This window comes from Pelodiscus sinensis, chromosome 28 (genome assembly GCF_049634645.1).
Source record: "Pelodiscus sinensis isolate JC-2024 chromosome 28, ASM4963464v1, whole genome shotgun sequence".
Taxonomy (NCBI): Eukaryota; Metazoa; Chordata; order Testudines; family Trionychidae; genus Pelodiscus; species Pelodiscus sinensis.
This window is the reverse complement of record NC_134738.1, coordinates 818580-839643: the sequence shown is the minus strand read 5'-3', so window position 1 is coordinate 839643 and position 21064 is coordinate 818580. Positions and strand designations below refer to the sequence as shown.

General features: G+C 49.1%; 1 protein-coding gene across 2 annotated transcripts in view; it reads right to left on the bottom strand.

Annotated features, from left to right (window-relative positions):
- Positions 1 to 21064, bottom strand: part of ARHGAP25 (Rho GTPase activating protein 25) — a 54787-nt gene that overhangs the window by 7902 nt on the left and 25821 nt on the right. The window contains exons 4-8 of one of the 2 annotated variants that reach the window (XM_006110791.4): positions 16628 to 16747; positions 9911 to 10118; positions 7083 to 7215; positions 2907 to 2980; positions 736 to 857 (exon numbers count right to left, since the gene is read on the bottom strand). In XM_006110791.4, coding sequence (XP_006110853.2) covers positions 736 to 857; positions 2907 to 2980; positions 7083 to 7215; positions 9911 to 10118; positions 16628 to 16747 — 657 coding nt within the window. The remainder of the gene's footprint in view (positions 1 to 735; positions 858 to 2906; positions 2981 to 7082; positions 7216 to 9910; positions 10119 to 16627; positions 16748 to 21064) is intronic. The other variant, XM_006110792.4, reaches the window with a different exon arrangement.

Genomic DNA, 21064 nt, shown 5'->3' with positions numbered 1-21064 from the left:
TGCAGTCAGCTGAACCAGCCGAAGAAACAGTCTGCTTCTATGGCTCAGTAACATGAAAAATGCACCACGGTTAATCAAATACCAGGCGCAAGGGAATAAGACATGTGGGAAGAAATGCAAACCATTCTTTTAAATCAGGCACACAACCCTAAATACTTTCCTTCCTGGCATTCACTGCACATTCTTCAAAGCAGAGCAGAATTTGGGGTTTGTGTGAAAGTTTTCTCTGTAGAAATAGTGGGACTTAAGCAACTCACAGGCCTCACCATCAGTGGTCACATTCACCATTTGGTAGCTCTGTGAAGTGAGCAAATCTTACACACCTGACACATTTCCTTAATTAGTTTTGAAGCATTTGCCCTTTGACCACAAAGTTCGGTGGAGAGGTCAAAAATCTACCAATTACCTTGAATGGCTATTTTCTGGAGTTCCACATGGGGCTGCAAAGGTATGAAAGAATTTCACACCTTTCTGAGGCCCAGCATGTTGCGTATCCACCCTTGTATAGATGGGATGCACAATACAAGGGTGAGGCATTATTATTTCAGACACATGCGTTGCCTGATTGACCTGCCATGCTTCAGGCAGAATGTTTTCTATCCAGGTAAAATGGTGTTGTGGCTTCTATACTGTGCCAGACTTAGGAAGCTCATTGTTTTAATCCTTTGGATACAGTAATCATTCAAATAGTGCTTGGGTTGCCTAAGTCAATGGCGTTACAGGCTTCCACTGTACCTCTCATTATAGCTGCAGGGTCTTCTATCTTTGGCCTGATGAGATTCACTCCAATCACTGTTGCCAGGTTATCCACACTCATCTTGTTAATGCTGGAATTCAGCTGTATTTCATGTAGGAACCTGCCAGAATCCAAGAGCCAACGTTCCATGTTGGAAAACAAACAGTCGGAAGATAAATCTTTTAAAAGATTTTATAAACCCCAAACAATCCATCCAGCACTTGCTTCAGGCCCCAGGGACAAAATCATAGATACAGACCCCTTATTATTACAAAGCAGGCTGAGCCTTTGTCTTTTTGGCATCTCTACAGAAGCCAAATTTGTCAAGTGGTAAAATAATTGCATCCCCCCCCAAAGCAAAAAGAAACAAAGATTGGTTCAATCCTTAATGATATTGCCAAAGAAAAATGAGACACCAAACAGGGGTGGGGTGGGGCGAAACTAAACAGTTTCACCATGCAAGGGTTTGGCTACATACAGTCCTTGATTCTAACTCTGCTGGGTTCAATGCACTACACATAGAATTGCACATGCAAGGCATAGTTAATCTCACTGAGGTCATTAAATTCATGGGTTTTAAGATCAGGAAGGGGAATTCTGATCATCAATTCGTGGCTCATCTATTCTGACCTCCCTGAACAGTGGCCAGAGAATTTCATCCACAAATTACTGCACCCAGCATAAAATTACATCTCTGTTCACTGGGGCTAAATTTAACCCACAGTTTCCCTCTCAGTTCTGGGCCAAGCAAAATGTGTTAGAACCCCTGAATATGTAATAGATATCTCATTAAAACCAATTGAAACCATGTTTTTTTATGACAATTTATAAATGAGCTCACATTTACAGAAAGCACAAAAAAGGTTTGTGGGTGTCTAGCCACAAAATCTAGACACATGTGACAAACCACCCCATGTCTGGAAGAGTTCAGATCTGAGAGTCTGGTTCAGGTCTTTGTAAAGACAATGAGATTCAGGTTCACATTTCAGACCAGGAGGTTGGGGAGAGCCCACCTTGGGGCACCTGAGCTGAGTTGCACATTTGGAAAGAAAAAGCCCAAAGCGGGCGAGCTTTGCATGATTTGGAATTTACTGGGATACCATTTTGCTCAGATCTGGCAAAATGAAACCTGTGTAGGGGACTCAAAAGAATTCAGTCCCTGAAGGTTTTAAAGGGGACCTGATTGGAGTGTAAGTAGGGTGGCCATCAAGGTACCTCAAGAATAGAGGACAGTTGCATTAAGTGCATATGGAGCCCAGGGCAGAGGGATGTGGGGGGTTTAGGAATCAGGGCTATAGGAGTGAGTAGGGGAGAAAAAGGCACCATTTTGGGATAGTGGGGGGCTCAGCCGCACATATAATGTCGCTGCTGCTCTTCTTCTTTCTCTGACTCTCAGGGAGTGAGGGGAAAGTTCACAGCCAGCTGCATCTTCCTCTGCAGCCAGGAGCAAGAGGAAGGCTCAAGCTGAGCTCCCTGATGGTTGGGGAAGAGGAAGAAGACCTGGCATGTGCAGCTGCAGCCCCTTGCTGTCCCAAAAGGGTGCCAGGGAAGGGGCTGGGGGCAGCCTCAGACCAGGGAGCAGCGCACCCCCACCCCCCGCCCCACCTCGTCCCTTTCACCTGCCTGGCCTCTTGTTGCTTAGCAAGGCAGACTACAGGAAAGCTCCAGGAGCCCAGCCTGGCTGGGAGCAGCTGCAGCCAAGCGTCCAGCCAGCCAGCTGCTTCTTGCCAGAGCACCACACCGGGCACATCAGCTCCTTTCACCTCCGCTCTCAAGAGAGAAATGGAGGCTGGAAAGGTGTCCTGTTTCATCTCAACAGAGGCAAGAGGACTGAGTAGCAAAAAAAAAAGAGGACAAACGGCCACCCTAAGCGTAAGGCAGCCTCATGTTTGCCTTCTGCAAGTGTCAGTTTCACCCGTAGGCTATGTCTACACTACTAACTTATTTCGAAATAATGACTCCTGAAATAACTATTTTGAAATAAGTTTATTCCTCTTCACAAGCAGGAGTTATTATTTTGAAATAACGGGCTTGGTCGTGTGGACGCTCGCCTTGTTATTTCAAAATAACTCATCGGTGTAGACATGCCCTTAGAGACTAAGGTTCTACCTCCTCAAGATCCCCAGATCTGGGCCTAAGTTTTCCCACGCCATGATGAAAGGGCACATACCTGCAGATGTAACTGAGAAGGTTGTAATTGACTCGGGGAAGCAGGGACAGCTGCTTCACTAGCTCCTGCTGACCCTAAACAGAATTTTAAAATTGCTTTGTAAAGGCTCATCAAAACCATATCTCAACTCCAAAGCATCTGTGAATTTGCCCCATTTCTCCAGTCCTCTCCTGGTGCGGTATCTCCTCTCAGTGCTTGCTCACCTTTGGAATGGAATCCACATGCTGAGTTTCTTTAGCAGTCCCAGTACATAACATGGCCAAGATTTTCTTGGCTGCTGAATCATCATTCGGGACCTATTTTCACCTCCCATTCAAGCAGCAAGATTAGTGGCTAGATATCCAGAAGTACTCCACTCTGGTGCGGGCTGAGCTCTTTTCAGAATCTGATCTCATGTTCTTATATTTACGGTGTCAAATTTTTTATCACATGGCATGTTGAATCCCAACGTGAAACTACCTGCAGGAGCCATCCATCATGGAAAAGCAGCTGCCAATGAAGTGAACCACTGCTGCTCTTTGGGAGCACTCTACTGAGCAACAGAAGTACGCTACTCCTGTGTAGAACTGTTCCAAACACAGGGACTCGGATTCCCAGCCAGGAACCCTGGCCCTCTTGTGCTCGGCACTGTACAAACACAGAGCAAAAGGATGGGCTCTCCTCTTCCCCAACAAACTAAAAACTTCCATCAACAAATTGAAACTCAGGAAATGTCAATCTGCTTTTTTCTGACTAGCTCTAAAGACAGATTTTCACCACACACGCTGTCATAGTGTGACAGACAATACTAATTATGCTCATCCAATTCCTATGTCCCTGTCTGAGTGACTGAAATGTTAAAACCCAGAGACTCTCAGCTTCTTTTTATATAGATCAACCCTCGTCCTCCCCAGCTAGTGCCACACAATGGCTGGTTGGTTGGATTTGTGGCTTCTGTGAGAAAGCGAGAGTGAAAACATGTCCCCACAGTCATTCTGCTCTGTTCCTGGCATGAGCTCCTTGCTGCAGGGCCATCTGCTAGGAAAGTTCTGATCCCAGCCACTGCTCGTGTTTCCCCAAACCATTGATCCAGTCTGGTCTGTGCTTCTCTCAGCCTCGTCATTCGCCCCATCTCCTTTCTTGCTCACCCCATCGGCATGCAGGATGTTGCACTTCCTTCCTCTGATAATTTTTTGCACTTTTCATTTACTGCAGGGACACTCAACTAAAAAAGGAAATATGAGAGACTGGGCCACATTCACACACCCTGACTGCTACACCGTAGGGTAGGTAAGCCTACACGGCCAGACTGGGGAGCTAAGTTTACTTCTTTGAACAGCAGTTCAGACAGGAAGACACATAAGTCATGCACTAATCCCTCTAATGTGCGACTGAGCCCACATGCAAGCACTCTCCTACTGGAAGTGGCTACACTAGTGTGAGGTCTGAGGGGAGTCAAGACGTGAAGGGGAGAATGCAAATAGCATCTTTGCCTGCGGCACCAATACTAGCCAGGATTCCAGTGTATCTTGGCAGCTACTTTTGAAATTGTAAAGCAGCAAATTCATCCCTCATGTAACTCCAAGGCAGTCAGTGAAAGCCAAACCTCGCCGAATGGCACTAGAGGAGTTTGTAACGGACCCCTCCTCCCCCATGCTTGATTAAATTGTCTTGTGGATACAAATAGGCATTGCTCAAAGATGCTTTGGGACAAAATATCTCATGTAATCTATCAATCTTCATGTCATAATCTATACATGATCTATACATCTTATTTTGGTGTCTGTATCACTCCTCTATGTAAAGTTAGATATATGGTTTATGGTTTTCAGTATTCAAATGCAAGCCATCCAGGGTGTGTCCCTCAATGTCGGGGTGATTAGCTATAAACAGCCCCTTTTGTCCTTTAAGTCATAGCAGCAATTGGTTCTTGGAAGTCATGTGACCTCCCCAACTGGAAGGGTGGAATGTAGAAACAGAATTTCCTACCAAAGTGGAATCTATAAAACAATGGGAAGCTGGCTGTCCCTTTGTCTTTGGCTGGTGTGGCACACCAGAGGTAACTAAAGACCCCGGGGAAAAGGAGATTTCCCTAGTTTGGAGGCTTAGCTGGAACAAGAATAATTTTAGGGTGAATGTAATAATAATAATAATGGGCTACGTCTACACTGGCCCCTTTTCCGGAAGGGGCATGTAAATTTCACCAGTCGTCGTAGGGAAATCCGCGGGGGATTTAAATATCCCCCGCGGCATTTAAATAAAAATGTCCGCCGCTTTTTTCCGGCTTTTAAAAAAGCCGGAAAAGAGCGTCTAGACTGGCCCCGATCCTCTGGAAAAAGCGCCCTTTTCTGGAGGCTCTTATTCCTACTTTGAAAAGGCCCCGATCCTCCGGAAAAAAGCGGCGGACATTTTTATTTAAATGCCGCGGGGGATATTTAAATATCCCCCGCGGATTTCCCTACGACGACTGGTGAAATTTACATGCCCCTTCCGGAAAAGGGGCCAGTGTAGACGTAGCCATGGAGATTGCCTATCTCTGAGAACTGGAAGGGACCTTGAAGTCATTGAGTCTAGTCTGCTGCCTTTGCAGCAGGACCAAGTACTATCCCTGACAATTTTTGCCCCAAACAGTCTCTGCAAGGATTGAATTTACAATCCTGGGTTTAGCAGCCTAATGCTCAAACCACTGAACTATCCCTCCCCCCGTTTGTAATAAGCTTGAGTGTATGTTAGAATTATCTAAACATTTTTTGTTATTTTACATTTGTAATCTACTATGCTTTGCCTGTTTTCACTTATAACCACTTAAATCTTACTGATTGTACTTAATACAATCACTTTTATTTACTATCAACCCTAGTGTAAATGTCACCTGGGGGAGCAGTCAGTGTGTACATCCTCCTTTCATTGTTAAAGGGGGCTAAAGAATTCCTTTGGGGATCTGATCCCATTTGGGGAGTGGTACCCATGGGCAGGGCTTGACAAATCCGCTTATCTACTCACCCGTGGTGAGTAAATTTCAGCCGGTCACCCCATTCACCGGCGGTTGGCGCATGCGCAGTGTGGGGCTGGTGAGTGGTTTTCACCGCAGTTTGTTGAGCTCTGCCTCTGAGTGCTGTGCCTGAAACTGCATTCGCCTCAGAACTAAAGTAATTCAGTGTCTGCATTGCTCTTTTTTGGGGGGAGGAGGAGGGTGGATCTCAGCTCTGTGCCTTGGCTGGGGGAGACCAGGTGAGCTGACCCAGCAGGACAGGGTGGTGAGAAGCCCCAGAGAGCAAGGAGGTGAGTGTCAGGGGCTTTGTCAGCCCTTCGGGAAGCAGCCCCAAAGGGTCTTCTGTGATCGCAGCCTGTTACAGTGTTATTATATTCACTACAGTTGTGATCTGAGGGCCAACCAAAAATATGGCACTATTGTGCAATGCACTGCACAAACACAGAGTAGGAGATAGACCCTGCCCCAAATTGTGTCTCTTCTTTTCTACCTACTGCCATACAAATCTATCTATCTATCTATCTATCTATCTATCTATCTATCTATCTATCTATCACATCCATCAACATTTGTATTTACGCACTGAATTGTAGATTCATGTAGCACTTCAATTCTTCGATTTCCGAGAAGTGTTTAAGGGGGGGGCATAGCCCCCTTCCCTCCTGCTTGAAGTGGTTTCCATTACATACTGGCTGTGTCTACACAGGCCAGTTTTTCTGGAAAATCAGCCGCTTTTCCGGAAAAACTTGCCAGCTGTCTACACTGGCCGCTTGAATTTCCACAAAAGCACTGACTTCCTACTGTCTGAAATCAGTGCTTTTTGTGGAAATACTATGCTGCTCCCGTTTGGGCAAAAATCCTGTTTGCGCAAAACTTTTGCGCAAAAGGGCCAGTGTAGACAGCTCAGATTTGTTTTGCGCAAAAAAGCCCCGATCACGAAAATGGCGATCGAGGCTTTTTTGTGCAAAAGCGCGTCTAGATTGGCCACGGATGCTTTTCCGCAAAAAGTGCTTTTGCAGAAAAGCGTCCGTGCCAATCTAGACGCTCTTTTCCGAAAATGCTTTTAATGGAAAACTTTTCCGTTAAAAGCATTTCCGGAAAATCGTGCCAGTCTTAGACGTAGCCTCCGGGTTTACAGTTTGGTTCAATGGCTTTCAGTATGCCCACTATACAAATTGTTCCAGCCCCTCTTTAGTCATTGGTACCTTCATTTCATCAGCATTCAGGAGCATTCCACACAGGAGAAAATCCTCATACTGCAACCAGGGCACAACCGGCTCGGGGAGTTCCCTCAGGTAGAGTTTGAACAAAGAAGCCACCGTATGTACATCGGTGTCACTGTAGAACAAAAGGTGAGATTGGAATCAAAGAGCGATTCAGATGCTGTGGGTGAGGGAACCATGGGTCAGTTTTGCTCATCTTTGTTGTGTGAATTTAGCATTTGGGAAACCTGCTTTGAGCAACCCTGGCCTCCCCCTCAGGAAAGTGGTGGGGCTACGAAGGGACTGAGGACACAAATCAAAACTGGATGAGCAGGCCACCAGCGGGGGACACCAGGAAGAGAGCCCAGGGAGCACCCACTGCTCTGAGACGAGACTAAAGGAGACAGAGGAAGGGAAGTGAACGTTTATCAGAGCTTCCTGCTCTACCACAGGGTTAGTGGTGTCCCATCATTCATAAGCAAGTAATGTTTTCCTGCATTGACTTAACAGGCAAATATTTTCTAGCACTCACATAGTTGGCAGGCCTTTTCCACTCAGAGCTTGCCTAGGTTTTGAAGGTTAACAGCAATTACTGAACATGGTCTGCTAGGACAGATGTTTGCAGCTTTGCCTACCATATAGTTTATATTATGTCATAAAGGACACTGTCAAGATTAGCCTCTGTTTTGACTTACCTTGAAGTTGTTAAACTGTTAAAATCTACTGGCAAAAATCCACTAGGACATTTATTTTTTAAGTTGTTGGGATTTTTTTTAAAGCCTGCCACTCGATCACTGAAAAATTCTTTAAAATTCTTTAAAAGCCACCATTTTTGTAGACCCGACCGAAACAAAATATTGTTTCACCTGCCTGCTCTGCATCAGAATTTCTATCACAAGCACCATGCCATATATGGCAGAGGAGACAGTGGGGGGAAAAGATCTTCAAAGGAAGACTGAAGTTATCAAATTCTTACTGTTGTTTTTACATAAAAAGAGCCAATAAGGGATCTTCCCCAGTCCAAGGCTATGTCTAGACTGCAGGCTTCTTTCTGAAGCCACTTCCTTGGGGATGGGATACCATGGGGGAGAGAGAGTGAGGAAGGGATGGGGCTTGTGGGCCAGTAACAGACACCCTCCTCCTCCCTGCCCACTGAGTGTCCTGGGCCGGATTGCACAATCATTCCAGCTGGAGCTGGCCCGCAGACCGGGCGTTTGAGACTCCGACCTTAGGGAGTCATTACGCCATTTATTCCAAATCCTGTAATGCAAAAGTGACATCACTGGGCACTGAAAAAACAATAGCCCATCCAAAGCATTGTTCTGCCAGAGGCTTTCCTTTCCTGCACACCCAGCACAGGTTGCAACAGGATCCGCACCGGATGTTGTAATGCAGAAACTCAGAAAGCAAGAACTGTTCAACTCCAGAAAGCAACAGCCAGGGAGGCCAGTTTTAAAACACAACAGACATGGGGGCTTTCAGATATCAGCTCAGCACAGGGATTATTATGGACTGTGGTTTACTTAACTGCCTTGCAGTGAACTTTCCTTTCTATATAAAGGAAAATAATAAAAAGGAAGGGTGATATTGTGGTTAATGTGGTGGACTAGGGCTCTAAAAATAGTGGTTCACTTCCCAACCCTACCCTATACACCTTGGGGAAATTAATCAAAACAAAACTTTCCGTGGTCTCTAATTTGAGGTCCCTCCATTTCTGGATGCTCACTTTAAGGCCTTATCTACACTTACCAGAAGATCTTCACTGCGGGAATCGATCTCCCGGGTATAGATTTAACAGGTCTAGGAAAGACCCACTAAATCAACTGCTGATCAAGCTCCCATTGCCCCTGGTACTCCAATCTGTGCTAGTAACTGGCTATTTCAGTAGATGGACCAAGAGCTGAATGGGGAATGAGGACTAAACTCTGGCCTCACAGTAGGTTCGCCAGGCAGGACGTAGGGTATGTCTACACTACCCTCCTAGTTCGAACTAGGAGAGTAATGTAGGCATACCGCACTTGCAAATGAAGCCCGGGATTTGAATTTCCCAGGCTTCATTTGCATAAGCGGGGAGCCGCCATTTTTAAAACCCCGCTGGTTCGAACCCCGTGCAGCGCGGCTACACGGGGCACGAACTAGGTAGTTCGAACTAGGCTTCCTAGTTCAAACTACCGTTACTCCTCATTTCACGAGGAGTAACGGTAGTTCGAACTAGGAAGCCTAGTTCAAACTACCTAGTTCGAGCCCCGTGTAGCCGCGCTGCACGGGGTTCGAACCAGCGGGGTTTTAAAAATGGCGGCTCCCCGCTTATGCAAATGAAGCCCGGGAAATTCAAATCCCGGGCTTCATTTGCAAGTGCGGTATGCCTACATTACCCCGCTAGTTCGAACTACCGGGGTAGTGTAGACATACCCTGGGACATATTCTCAAGGCAGAGTTTGTGGGGAAGAGCTGCACTGCGTCTGTTTGCTGAGCATGTTCGGTAAGTAAAGAGGAAACTTCAATTTCAATCTGTCCAGCACCTTTCCCCTATAATCTTCCAAATCCTCTTCCTAAACTGTGAGTGATGTTGTCTGCCAGTGTTACCAGTTATCCCTCCATCCCTGCGGTCACAGTCCAGGCTTTGACTTTCTCTTCACCCCTATCTTCTTGGAATCCTCTGTTCTAATTGGAGGAATGACCTTCCTTGCACAATGGGCAGGGACTTGTCTGCTCCTCCACTGAAATCAACTGGGCCAGGGACTTCCACGAGCTCTCAGTTGCTAACAGGGAATAGATAGACCTGACCCTGAAGGTCTTAGTTGGGTGGAATCAGGAAATGCAAATGTTACCGGTCAAAAGATGGCCTTTCCCCAGCATCAAACGCATCCCGTAGGTGCTTCACCAGGTTGTCTTGGCCAGGAAGTCGGAAGATGCCCTCCTCATTCATGCCGTGCTCACGTATGAACTCTGCGCACTTCTCCATCAAGATGGGGACCGGGTGCTTTCCGAATTTCTGTTCATATGCCACCGTCTCGGCCAGGCGCTGGCCAAAGACCACTGGAGAACAGAAGGGTTTTGTGAATATAGGCTAGAGGTGGGCCCAGAGGCAGCCTGTGGGATTTATCCTAGTCCCCTGCAATACTGACAGTGCATGGAGCTACTTTCAAAACTGAACACAGGTTTGGTTGCTAGATGAAATATACAACCAGATCCTCAGCTCAATCTCCCCTGATGTTCATGAAGCAATGCCAATTTACACCAGTCGTTTACATCTGGCCTGCACAATCATAAAAACTTAGAAACTCCCCGACCAAACTGGAACTATGGTCCATCTAGCTTGGGATCAGTGGCCACTGCAAGATGCTTCAGGCAATTTACACCAAAGGTGTAAATGATGTTTTTGTGTAGCTCAGCTTATTCTCTATCTGCCTGCTTGTTGTAAACTTCTGCTGAAACTTCCTTAAAGGAAACCCCTACCCTGAGATAAGCTGAAAAATTCAGCTCAAAACTTCCCCAAAGTTCCCGATTTGAGGCCACTCTGCACATTTCTGTTTATAAGCTCTCTCAGCACTGCACAACAAACAGCTGGTAAAGTTAACATGCCATAGATAGGAAATCGGGGTACCCCAGACAGAAGTTTGCTTTGTTTTACAATATCCAGTGACAAACACTTTCTTACAAATATTCCTCCTGAATGTTTGATGGGAGACAGATCAGGAGAAAATTGAAGGGGATAATTCATAGAAGCTATTGATTAAATAACAGAAAATAAAACATCTTCAGTGGAATTAAATTAACCTGTATTAAGCCCTTTCCCTCAAATGGTGTTAATACTTTAAATTTTCAAAGTGCCATGCAAATGTTCACGTAATGGCCTTGTTTTAAGGAGGATTGTCTGTTTACAGATGATGAGTCTGAAATAGAGCCAACATAGGGACATAATAAAAATGCCGGGGGAGTCCAGGGAGAATATGAAAAATGCCAATAGGATTCCAGAAGTGCAGAGGGTTAGAAAATCTTCAGGGAATAGCAGATCTGCAACGGCTATGTCACATCACTGCCTGGCTCCTGACACACATGCAGGGTAGAAGTGCCTGGGAATCCAGAGCCAGATTCCATGGGTTACGTGGGGCCCTGTCTCTTAATTCCTCCACACACTCGGGGGGGGGGGAGGGGAGGAGGGCAGGGGGATTATGAGTTAAGAGCCAGTTTCAGAGGCACTGAGCATGAGCAGCTCCCAGCGGAGCCAACAGCTCAGCACTTCTACAAACCCGGCTTTTCCAGGTGGAGCAAACCTCTAATATCAAGTCAAATGCCAGAGCTGTAGCTCAGAGATCTTGGTTTCTGGTCCCCTCCTGGGTTCCTTAGCTCTCACTGCCTCCCTTGTAGTCAGAGCCATTGCTAATAAACAGAGATCTTAAAGCTAAGGTGGCAAAGGAATAACAGCCTCACCATTGCAGCTCCAGGGGGTTTGGGCAGGCAGCCTTTCCCTAGCCTGATCCCCATGTGTCCTCCGCCATCACTAAGCTACACAAGTGCTGCTTTTTTAAAGGATCAGTACCTTTCCTCCGGAGCAACGGCTTTTTCCTCCTGAACTCCCAGCAAAAAAGCAGCCCCAAGGCTGGAAGGCAGCCGCCCACATCCCAGCTCTTCATCCTCAGGGCTTTAGGCATGATGACAGCAGAGACGTTCCAGGCCCCAGTGGCTCCCGAATATTAACGGCAAAGGGCCCCACGGCCTCCTACTGGATTCTGCCCCATAACGTCTTTGCCTTCTGGTCTGAAGGCTGAAATAATCCCTGCGTGTCTCTGGCAGAGCAGCATTGTGCTCGTAACTTCTCCCATCTAGTACCACAAGACTTGTCAGCACCTGCCCTATGTGATTTTTTCATTGACACAAGACTCCCCTTTGCTTTTAAATAACACACATAAACATGTCACTGTGCTCGCTACAAGTAAATGGCTCCTTTTTCTTAGTTCATTATTATCTGCCATTCCATTTTCACCCAGGAGGATCATAAATATCAACCCTCTTCCAACACTGCTCTGTGTATCAGTCATTCCATTGACACAGAGACTTCCACTTAGCATGCCAGCCAGGCCAGAGCTACTGCCCTGGGCTCAGAGGCCTCCTAAAGGCTTGTTTCACTCTACTCTCCTCCTCCACTTTGTATCCTGGAGCAAATTAACAAACAGCTGTTGTGTCTGCATGAGTCACATGGGACATTTTTCAAGGAGGATGCAACCAAGCCATAGGGCATAGAGATGTACAAGACAGATCGTATCCAGACCGTAGCCTGCTGCTTGGGAACCCATTAACCCCACGTTAATGTGTAACATGGATCAACGTCACTGAAAAGTGGCCTGAATCCTCATTTACAATGAAGCCCCTTTACACCACTCTGGGGCTTGCATTTACATGGGCTTTAAGGCCACTTTACCCTGCCAGCACAATTCCTTGGTGTAAATGAGCGTCAAAGCTAGAGTCTTTCTTTGCAATCATGGGAGTTTTTAGGGGGGCTGGCTTTGGGGGGGACCTTGCTCAAATGACCCGTTTTGTACCACTGGCGGTACAGCAACTTTCAAGACAATCAGAGGGGGCTTCAGAGCACTTAGAAAAACTGGCTGTTAAACATTAACCTTAACTACAGCAGCCCTACTGCTTGGATAGAATAATGCTCTAATGCCATCCACTAACCTCAGATCTTTGCCTTGTATTGTTGTTGTTTGAATCACAATAGCACTGAAAGGCCCCGCCTGAAATCAGGGCTTTGTAGTGCTGTGGAGAGACTGCCCCTGCCCAAATTGCTTATGGTTTAAATAGGCAAGATGGACAATAGGACGGATGGGGAAACAGGAGAAGAGACTTGTGCAGGTCCATCAGAACCACACAGCTCTCCTGATTTCTAGTTCTGTGCTCTATCCACTGGTCCATGCTGCCCCAATCTCTCTCTCTCTCTCTTGCTCTCACGCTCTCATGTTCAGTTCACTCCTCTATAGAATACTACTAATTCTCTTGATTGCAGAGTATGTCAGTCCAGAAATCTGAGCCCACCACCGACAGTCCCTCTGTTGTGGAGCCTACCCCTCAGCTGTTACAATGTCTTTTGCAGAGAGTGTCAATAAAGTCATAAGATACTGAGCAAAATATTAACCTTTTTAAAAGTGCATATTTTATAAAGCATTGGAGTGGCCACACGCCACAATGATGGGGGCACTCCTGGAAATCCCTAAGACAGATGGATGCTCCCATCACTCTTGGTGTATCTACAACACTGACTCGTTTACATCATGCTGCCTTTCTAATTGGCTAGGCATCCCTCTTGGCACAGGCATAAAAAACTGGACATTGTGCTGGGCAGTGGGGAACCAGATGCTGTAACTCTTCCTGCACCCAGCAGGGGCTGGGGAGACAAACACGTTGCTCACGCTGCAAAGCCAAACCACATGACTCTGCTGTGAATGGGCCAGATGGCCATGGGAGAAAGGGATGCAGCATGGTCTAGAAGTTAGAGCAAGGGATTTCCTGGGGGCTATTCTTGGCTCTTCCACTGTCAGCTCTGGCTGGAAGTGGCTGTAGGTCTGGATGCCTGCTGATGTCCATGGGAGTCTTTCCAAAGGATACTGAGTTAGGTCCTTAATGCGCCACTTGTTTTTGGGATGCTATTTACTTAAAATGTAAGCGCTCTGGGGTAGGGTCAGTTTTTTGCTTGGGGGTCCTGGCTGGGGCTTCTCAGCATTTCCACAATACAAATGAATAATATATAAATAAACAGCACTCCACTCTTCCATGCGCCGTTACAGTGACAGGGCAGCTGTGCTGCAAGGTTTAATTAGCATATAAGAAGTGCTTTGAATTCCGTGGGTGACAGTTCCTATAGCACAGGGGTCTCCAGCCTTTTTAACCACAAGGTCACTTCTTCAATTTAAGTGCAATGTAAGATCTACCCCCAACCCAAACAGTCTTGCCCAGCTTCCTTCCCCCCTCTCTGGGGCCGTGCTCCTTCTCCAACGCCTGACCCTCCTCACTCCATCCCCCTTCCTCCTCCAATCTCATTCACTTACACCAGGCTGGGGTGGAGGTGCAGGCTCCAAGGGGTTTAGAGTGTGGTAGGTGCCTCGCCCCGGGCCACTCCTGAGCCCATCCCACCACCTCCAGTGGGTCCCTTATCCTGTGTTGGCTGCCTGGTCACTCCCAGGGTGGGCAGGGCTTGATCTCCTGAGGGGGTGAGACTCCAACCCACAGTCCTGCCCTCCTTAGGCAAGTGCTGTATATCCCTAGGCTGCATCTACACTGGCAAAATCTTGCCACCTGTCTACACTGGCCGCGAGTATTTGCACAAGAACACTGACGTTGTACTGTACAAAATCAGTGGTTCTTGTGCAAATACTCTGACGCTCCCGCTCAGGGATAAGCCCTCTTGTGCAAGTATTCCATTAAAAGTGTTCTTGCGCAAGAGGGCCAGTGTAGACAGACAAGTTAATTTCTTGTGCAAGAAAGCCTGATGGCTAAAATGGCCATCGGAGATTTCTCGCGCAAGAGAGCGTCTACACTGGGCATGGATGCTTTTGCACAAAAGCAAATCTTTTGTGCAAAGGCACATGCCAGTATAGAGACGCTCTCTTGCGCAAATACTTTTAACGGAAAAACTTTTCTGTTAAAAGTATTTGTGCAAAATAATGCCAGTGTAGATGCAGTTCTAGTCCACTCAAGGACCCACCCCACCTTCCATGACTTCAGAGGGTCCCTTGCCTGGTCACTCCCAGGGTGGGTGGTAGGCTACTAGGAGGGAACAAGACTCAAACCCACCATCCTGTACTCCCCAGCTGAATGCCCCAGCCCTTAAGCCATTCTAGAATCCACCCCACTGCCCTCTCTTAGCCTGCCTGCCTGCCTTCCTAATACAGGAGCCAGCTCCATCCCTGGGGCAGCTGGGGTTGGCTGCCCAGCTGCTGCCTGAGTGGGCAGAGGTGGGTGGGATCAAGTCCACCAGCCTGTGCTCCAGAGGCTGATGCCCCATCCCCAAGTTCACTGGGGATCCCACTCCACCTCCCTACCTTCAAGCTCACAGTGGGAGCGACCAGATGCAGGATAAGGGACCCTCTGAAGGTAAAGCAATAGGGTGGATTCTAGAGTGGACTAGGGGATAGGGCACTTGCCTAGAGAGGGTTGGGTCATGAGTTCATGTCCCAAGCACCTAGACAGCTACCCCAGGGATGGAGCAGCAGGGCCTGTCCTAGCCCCCCACCACCCCTAAATACAGCTGGCATGTAGAACAATGGCTCCATGTGCTGCCCCTCATTCACAAGCACCACCCTCCCCTGGCTACAAATCTCCATTGTTGATCAAGGGGAGCTGCAGGAGTGGCCCACAGGCAAGAACAGCATGTGGAGACCCCTTGCTTGGCCTCCCTCAGGGGCTGCACGGAGCAGAGCTGGCTCTAGGCACCAGCAAATCAAGCATGTGCTTGGGGCAGCACATTTCTAGTGGTGGCATTTCCAGGTAAGTGCCTGGCCCTGCTGATTTTAAAGGGGCCACGAGAGCTTGGCTCTGGATGCTGGGAGCTGGCTGCTGAGTCCAGCCCTCTTCACTGGTGAGCAATGGCCCTGCTCCCCATCCCCCTCTGGCTCTGTGCTGTCCCTGCACCTGCACCCCCCTGTGGGTCAGGAGTGAGGGGTGCTTGTCCATATGGAGGGGCAGGGAAAAGGCTGTTGTGATCCAGCAGGGGGTGCAGGGGGTGAAAGGAGATGGGGAGTTTACTTGAAGTGCCTTTGCCTTTATGGGGAAAAAAAATAATTAAAATTATATTTGCTATTTATAGGGCTAAAATGCCGGGACGAAAACAAAACAAAACAAAACAAAATTGCAAAGTGCAAACATGTAAAAGACAACAAAAAAGTGGGGCGGGGGAGGGGGCGGGGGAGGGGCGCAAAACATAGTTTGCTTGGGGCGGCAAAAATCCTAGAGCTGGCCCTGGCAGGGACATGCCAGCCGCCTCTAGCAGCACAATTCACCACAGGGAGAATTACTCCAGACATGACTCAAACAATTAAATTTAAAGATAAAAGAGAAATGAAAGTTATGAAATGCACAGTCCAGTCAAAACCCAAAAATAACCCACTTTGCCAGCTGTAAAAGAAGGAACGACCCCCCCACCTATGTGTGTGTGTTTGTGAGTGACAGAGACACACACAGTGTGTGAGAGTGACAAGCTCCCTCCATCCCCTCTCTCTGTGAAGATAGTGTACAGAAGTGGGGGGAGGAGGGACACCCTGACATCAGCCCCCCTTCTTCTCCCTCCCACACCCTGCACAGCAAGCAGGATGCTCCCAAAGGGCAGCTCCAAGGCAGAGGGCAGGCGCAGCATGACAGCAGGTGGAGGGGCAACTGAAGTGCCAGCACTTGATGGCTTCCTGGCCAAACCCGTCATGATCCCCTGTCGGAGGCTCTAAGATCTACTGGTGGATCCTGAGTTACTGGTTGGTGACCACTGCTATAGAAGCACAAGATGTTCGTGAAAAGCCCCCACCCCACCTCACCCCAATTCTATTGCAGCTGCCCTTTACCTCCTGACGGAGATCCCACCACTCTTCGGATAGATTTAACCCACTCATCCATCTCAGACTGGGAGTTGGCCATCAGTACATAGGAGTCTTGTCCTGTCCGATTCTGGTCTCCCGAGACCCCTGGGAAAATAATTACTTGTAAAGGCAGTTGGGAGTGGAACAAAGATGTGTGCCCTTATTCATTTCTTAGCTAAATGCTATGGGCCCCAAAACCCTTTATCCTCTATGGCAGTGTTTCCCTATTTTATTTGGCCGAGGAACCCTTTTCAGCTTTTCAGAATTTCAAGGAACCCCTAGGTTTTTCAACAAAAAAAGGGGGGGAGGGGGAATCCCCACCAATGCATGAAAACCACATTCCTTCTCCAAGACCCTTCCACCCCCCCTTCCTTGAGGCCTCACTCACTCTGGGTCTGTCTACACTACAGTGCTAATTCAAACTAACTTAGTTCGAATTAGTTAATTCAAACTAAGCTAATTCGAATTAGCGCAGCTAGACTTAAAAACTAGTTCGAATGAGCATTTTGCTCATTCGAACTAGCATGTCCACACAGAGTGGACCCTGAACAGAAGTTAAGGATGGTCGGAAGCAGTGCCGGCAGGGCATCAGATGAGGACTTAGAGCGTGGAGCTGCTGTCTCAGGCTAGCCGAGGGCTGTGCTTAAAGGGACCCGACCCCAACCCCGGACAAACAGTTCTCAGGGTTCCCCGCTTGCAAAGCAGTCCTGGCTTGGAGTGCCGTGAGTGCCCACACGCGGCACATCACAGCACTCGGCCATCACCCTGGCTGCACTTGCCACAGGCTGCCATCCGCGAGGAGGGGACAATCGGGGGGCTGCAGGAGAGCTTCCACCCCGAGAAGCCCGCAGAGCCAGCCCAGTCCTCCCCATCGGGGGCTCGTGCCCCATTCCTCCCTCACCTCCTTCCACTTACCCTTCCCTAGCCCCCCTTCCTGATGTACAAAATAAAGAAAACGTGTGTTCAAAAATAGAATCTGTCTTTATTGAACAAAACTGGGGGAGACTGGGAAAAGGAGGTGGGAGAGGGGAAGAGAGAGGCTGGGAGAGGGGAGGGCAACTAAAATGATCAGGGGTTTGGAACAGGTCCCATATGAAGAGAGGCTAAAGAGACTGGGACTTTTCAGCTTAGAGAAGAGGAGACGGAGGGGGGATATGATAGAGGTCTATAAGATCATGAGTGGGGTGGAGATGGTGCATAAAGAAAAGTTCTCCATTAGTTCCCATAATAGAAGGACTAGAGGACATCAAAGGAAAGGAATAGGTAGCAAGCTTCAAACTAGTAACAGAAAGTTCTTCTTCACAAAGCAAAGAGTCAACCTGCGGAACTCCTTGCTGCAGGAGGCTCTGAAGGCTAGAACTGGAACAGAGTTTAAAGAGAAGTTAGATCAAGTCATGGAGGTTGGGTCCATGGAGTGGTATTAGCCACGGGGTAGGAGTGGTGTCCCTGCCCAAAGTTTGTGGAAGGCTGGAGAGGGATGGCACGAGACAAATGGCTTGGTCACTGTCTTTGGTCCATCCCCTCCAGGGTACCTAGGGTTGGCTGCTGTCGGCAGACAGGCTACTGGGCTAGATGGACCTTTGGTCTGACACAGTACAGCCATTCTAAGCTCAGGGCTCAGGGTCGGGGGTATCAGTGGACCACCCTGATTTTCATGCACACCTGCTCCTGGGTGGCCAGGCTGGCAGCTCTCCTGCCCTAGACGGCCACTTTCCTGTGCCTAGTGCGGAGTTCGTGGACAAGGTCCACGATGTCTGCACTAGACCAGGCAGGTGCCCGCCTCTTGCGGTCCTGGCCAGGCTCCCGAGAGCCGCCAGCCTGGTCCCGGGAAGAGGCGAAGGGCTGGGGGGCATTGGGTGGCTGGCTCATGGCGTGCCAGGTGCAGGGTCTGCTGGCTGGGTGCTGGCAGGCTTGGCCCTGGCACGGGCACCGTAGCCAGCCCATGCCCCTTTAAGGGCTCCAGGGCCGGGAGGGGGGCATATGAGTTTCCCTGGTGTTGGCCAGAGTGGCCACCAGGGAAACCTGGGGAGGGCTAGCCTCCCACTAGTTCGAATTAAGGGGCTACACAGCCCTTAATTCGAACTAGTAAGTTCGAACTAGGCTTAGTCCTCATGCAATGAGGTTTACCTAGTTCGAACTAAGCGCTCTGCTAGTTCTAATTAAGTTCGAACTAGCGGAGCGCTAATGTAGCGCCTATGAAAGTTAATTCGAACTAACGTCCATTAGTTCGTATTAACTTTGTAGTGTAGACATACCCTCACTAGGTTGAGACAGGGGGTGTGTGGTGGGAATGAGGGATTTGGGTGTGGGAAGAGGTGAGACGTACAAGCTCTGGGAAGGAATCTGGATGCAGGCGAAGGGGCTGTTGGCTCAGGAAGGGGGCTCCAGGCTCGGGAGTGTTGGCCTCAGGTGGAAGGTTGGGGTGCTGAGCAAGCCATGGGCTTGTGGATGTGAGGGTGCAGGAGTTTGGGCTGGATATGTGAGGGACTCGGGGCAAGAAGGTTGTGCATATGAGGGGCTCAGGACACAGATTTGTGATGTGTGGATGGTGCAAGAGTGTGGTGACAGAAGACTGAGGATGTGGGGATGCAGGAGTTTGGGGATGTAAGAGGCTCAGGACAGGGGATTCCAGTGTATGATAGGCTCAGGTTTGGGGTCAGGTGGTGTAGGAGTGTTATGATGCTGCAGTGAGATGGGGGTTTGGACCCAACTGGGGGCTTGTTGGCTAGGCTTCATTTTTAAATAAAATATTATGTCAAACTCAAAAGGTTTTAGCATTGTCTTTATTTATAGAGGGGTGAGGAACCTGTTTGAGTCAGGGGTCACTGACTCACAGAAAAGTCAGTTGGGCCACACAAGTGAGATGCAAAAAAAACCCAACAACCCTCCAAAACCCCCCAAGCCTCACTAATGTGGTCCCAAATGTGCTGGTGGGGGCAGGGGACAGAGTGAAAGTGGGAGCTGGGGCTGGGGAGAGGGTGCTGCTGGGTGGAAGGATGCTGGCTCAGGTGGCAGGGTGCTGGGGTCAGATACATGGTCACTAGGGGGACTGGCAGGGTGCTGGGGCCAGGCCAGGGTGGTGCTGAGTCCTGGGGTGTGAGGCAGGGTGCTGGGGACAGGGACAGGGAGGGGACTTGGGTAGGAGTTGGACCTCCATGCTCTGACACCCTCTGGACCTGCCTGGTCCCAGATGAGGGATTTTTGGACCAGGGGAGGACATTTCTGGGCTCCTGGGCTCGTCCCCCCATTAGGCTTCTTTGCACCTCTATCCCCTGCAACCCAACTGAGCTGCCCACCCCTGCTGGTTCCCTGTACCTCCCCCAAAACCATCCCCCACAATCCAAGGGAGTGCAGCACCAGTTCCCTGCAGCCCCTCACAGCCCAGCTGAGCCCTGTTTCCCTGCACCTTTCCCAAGCCCCGCAAAACTGCTGAGCCAAGCGCCGATTCCCTGCCCCTCCTTCCCCTTGAGTCTAGCCCCGGTTCCCAGCACCTTCCTCCTCCTGCAGCCAAACTGAGCTCCACACACACACCCCCCGCAGCCCAGTCCAGCCCAGCTCCCCGGACCTGCCCACTCTACAACCCAGCTGAGCTCAGTTTCCCTGCACCTTCCCCCAAACCATGCAGACATGCTGAGCCAGTGCTGATTCCCTGCACCTGCCTCCCTCCCACTCTCCCCTTGGCTGTGTCTACACTGGTGCGATCTTGCACCAAAGCAGCCGCTCTTGTGCAAAAACTTGCTTCCTGTCTACACTGGCCACGTGTTCTTGCGCAAGTAAACTGACGTTCTCATGTATGAAATCAGTGCTTCTTGAGCAAGAACTATGATGCTCCCGCTCAGGAATAAGCCCTTTTGCGCAACTGTTCTTGCACAAGAGGCCAGTGTAGACAGGCAACATGAATTTCTTGTGCAAGAAAGCCCTATGGTTAAAATGGTCATCAGAGCTTTCTTGGGCAAGAGAGCGTCCACACTGCTATAGATGCTCTTGTGCAAAAGCACAGCTCGCAAGTACTGAGTTCATGTGGCTTGTTTGGATGTACCACTGAGGCACCCAAGTTATTAATAAATATTTTTAAACCTTTACCTTTTCTCTCTGCTGCCATGTCTTCTTCCCTTATTCCATCACCTCCCCTGGTGCCTGCTGCCCCCCAACTCCTCACCCTCCTCTGCTGTCCGGACTCCTGCCCTCAGACCTCCTGTGACCTGCCCCACTCCTCCAGCCCTTCTCTCCTCCCTGTGCCCACTCCTCCAGTAGCCCCACTCTGATCATGTGAGCTACCCCTCCTCATCCCCTCTCCTAACACCTCCTTGTACAAACCTGCCCTGCGTCTCTCCTCTGGTGCTGGTCCCTCCCCTGCAGGTGTCTGCCCTTCTGCTTCACCCCCAGAATCCCCTGGCACTTGTACCTTCTCTTACTCCTGCA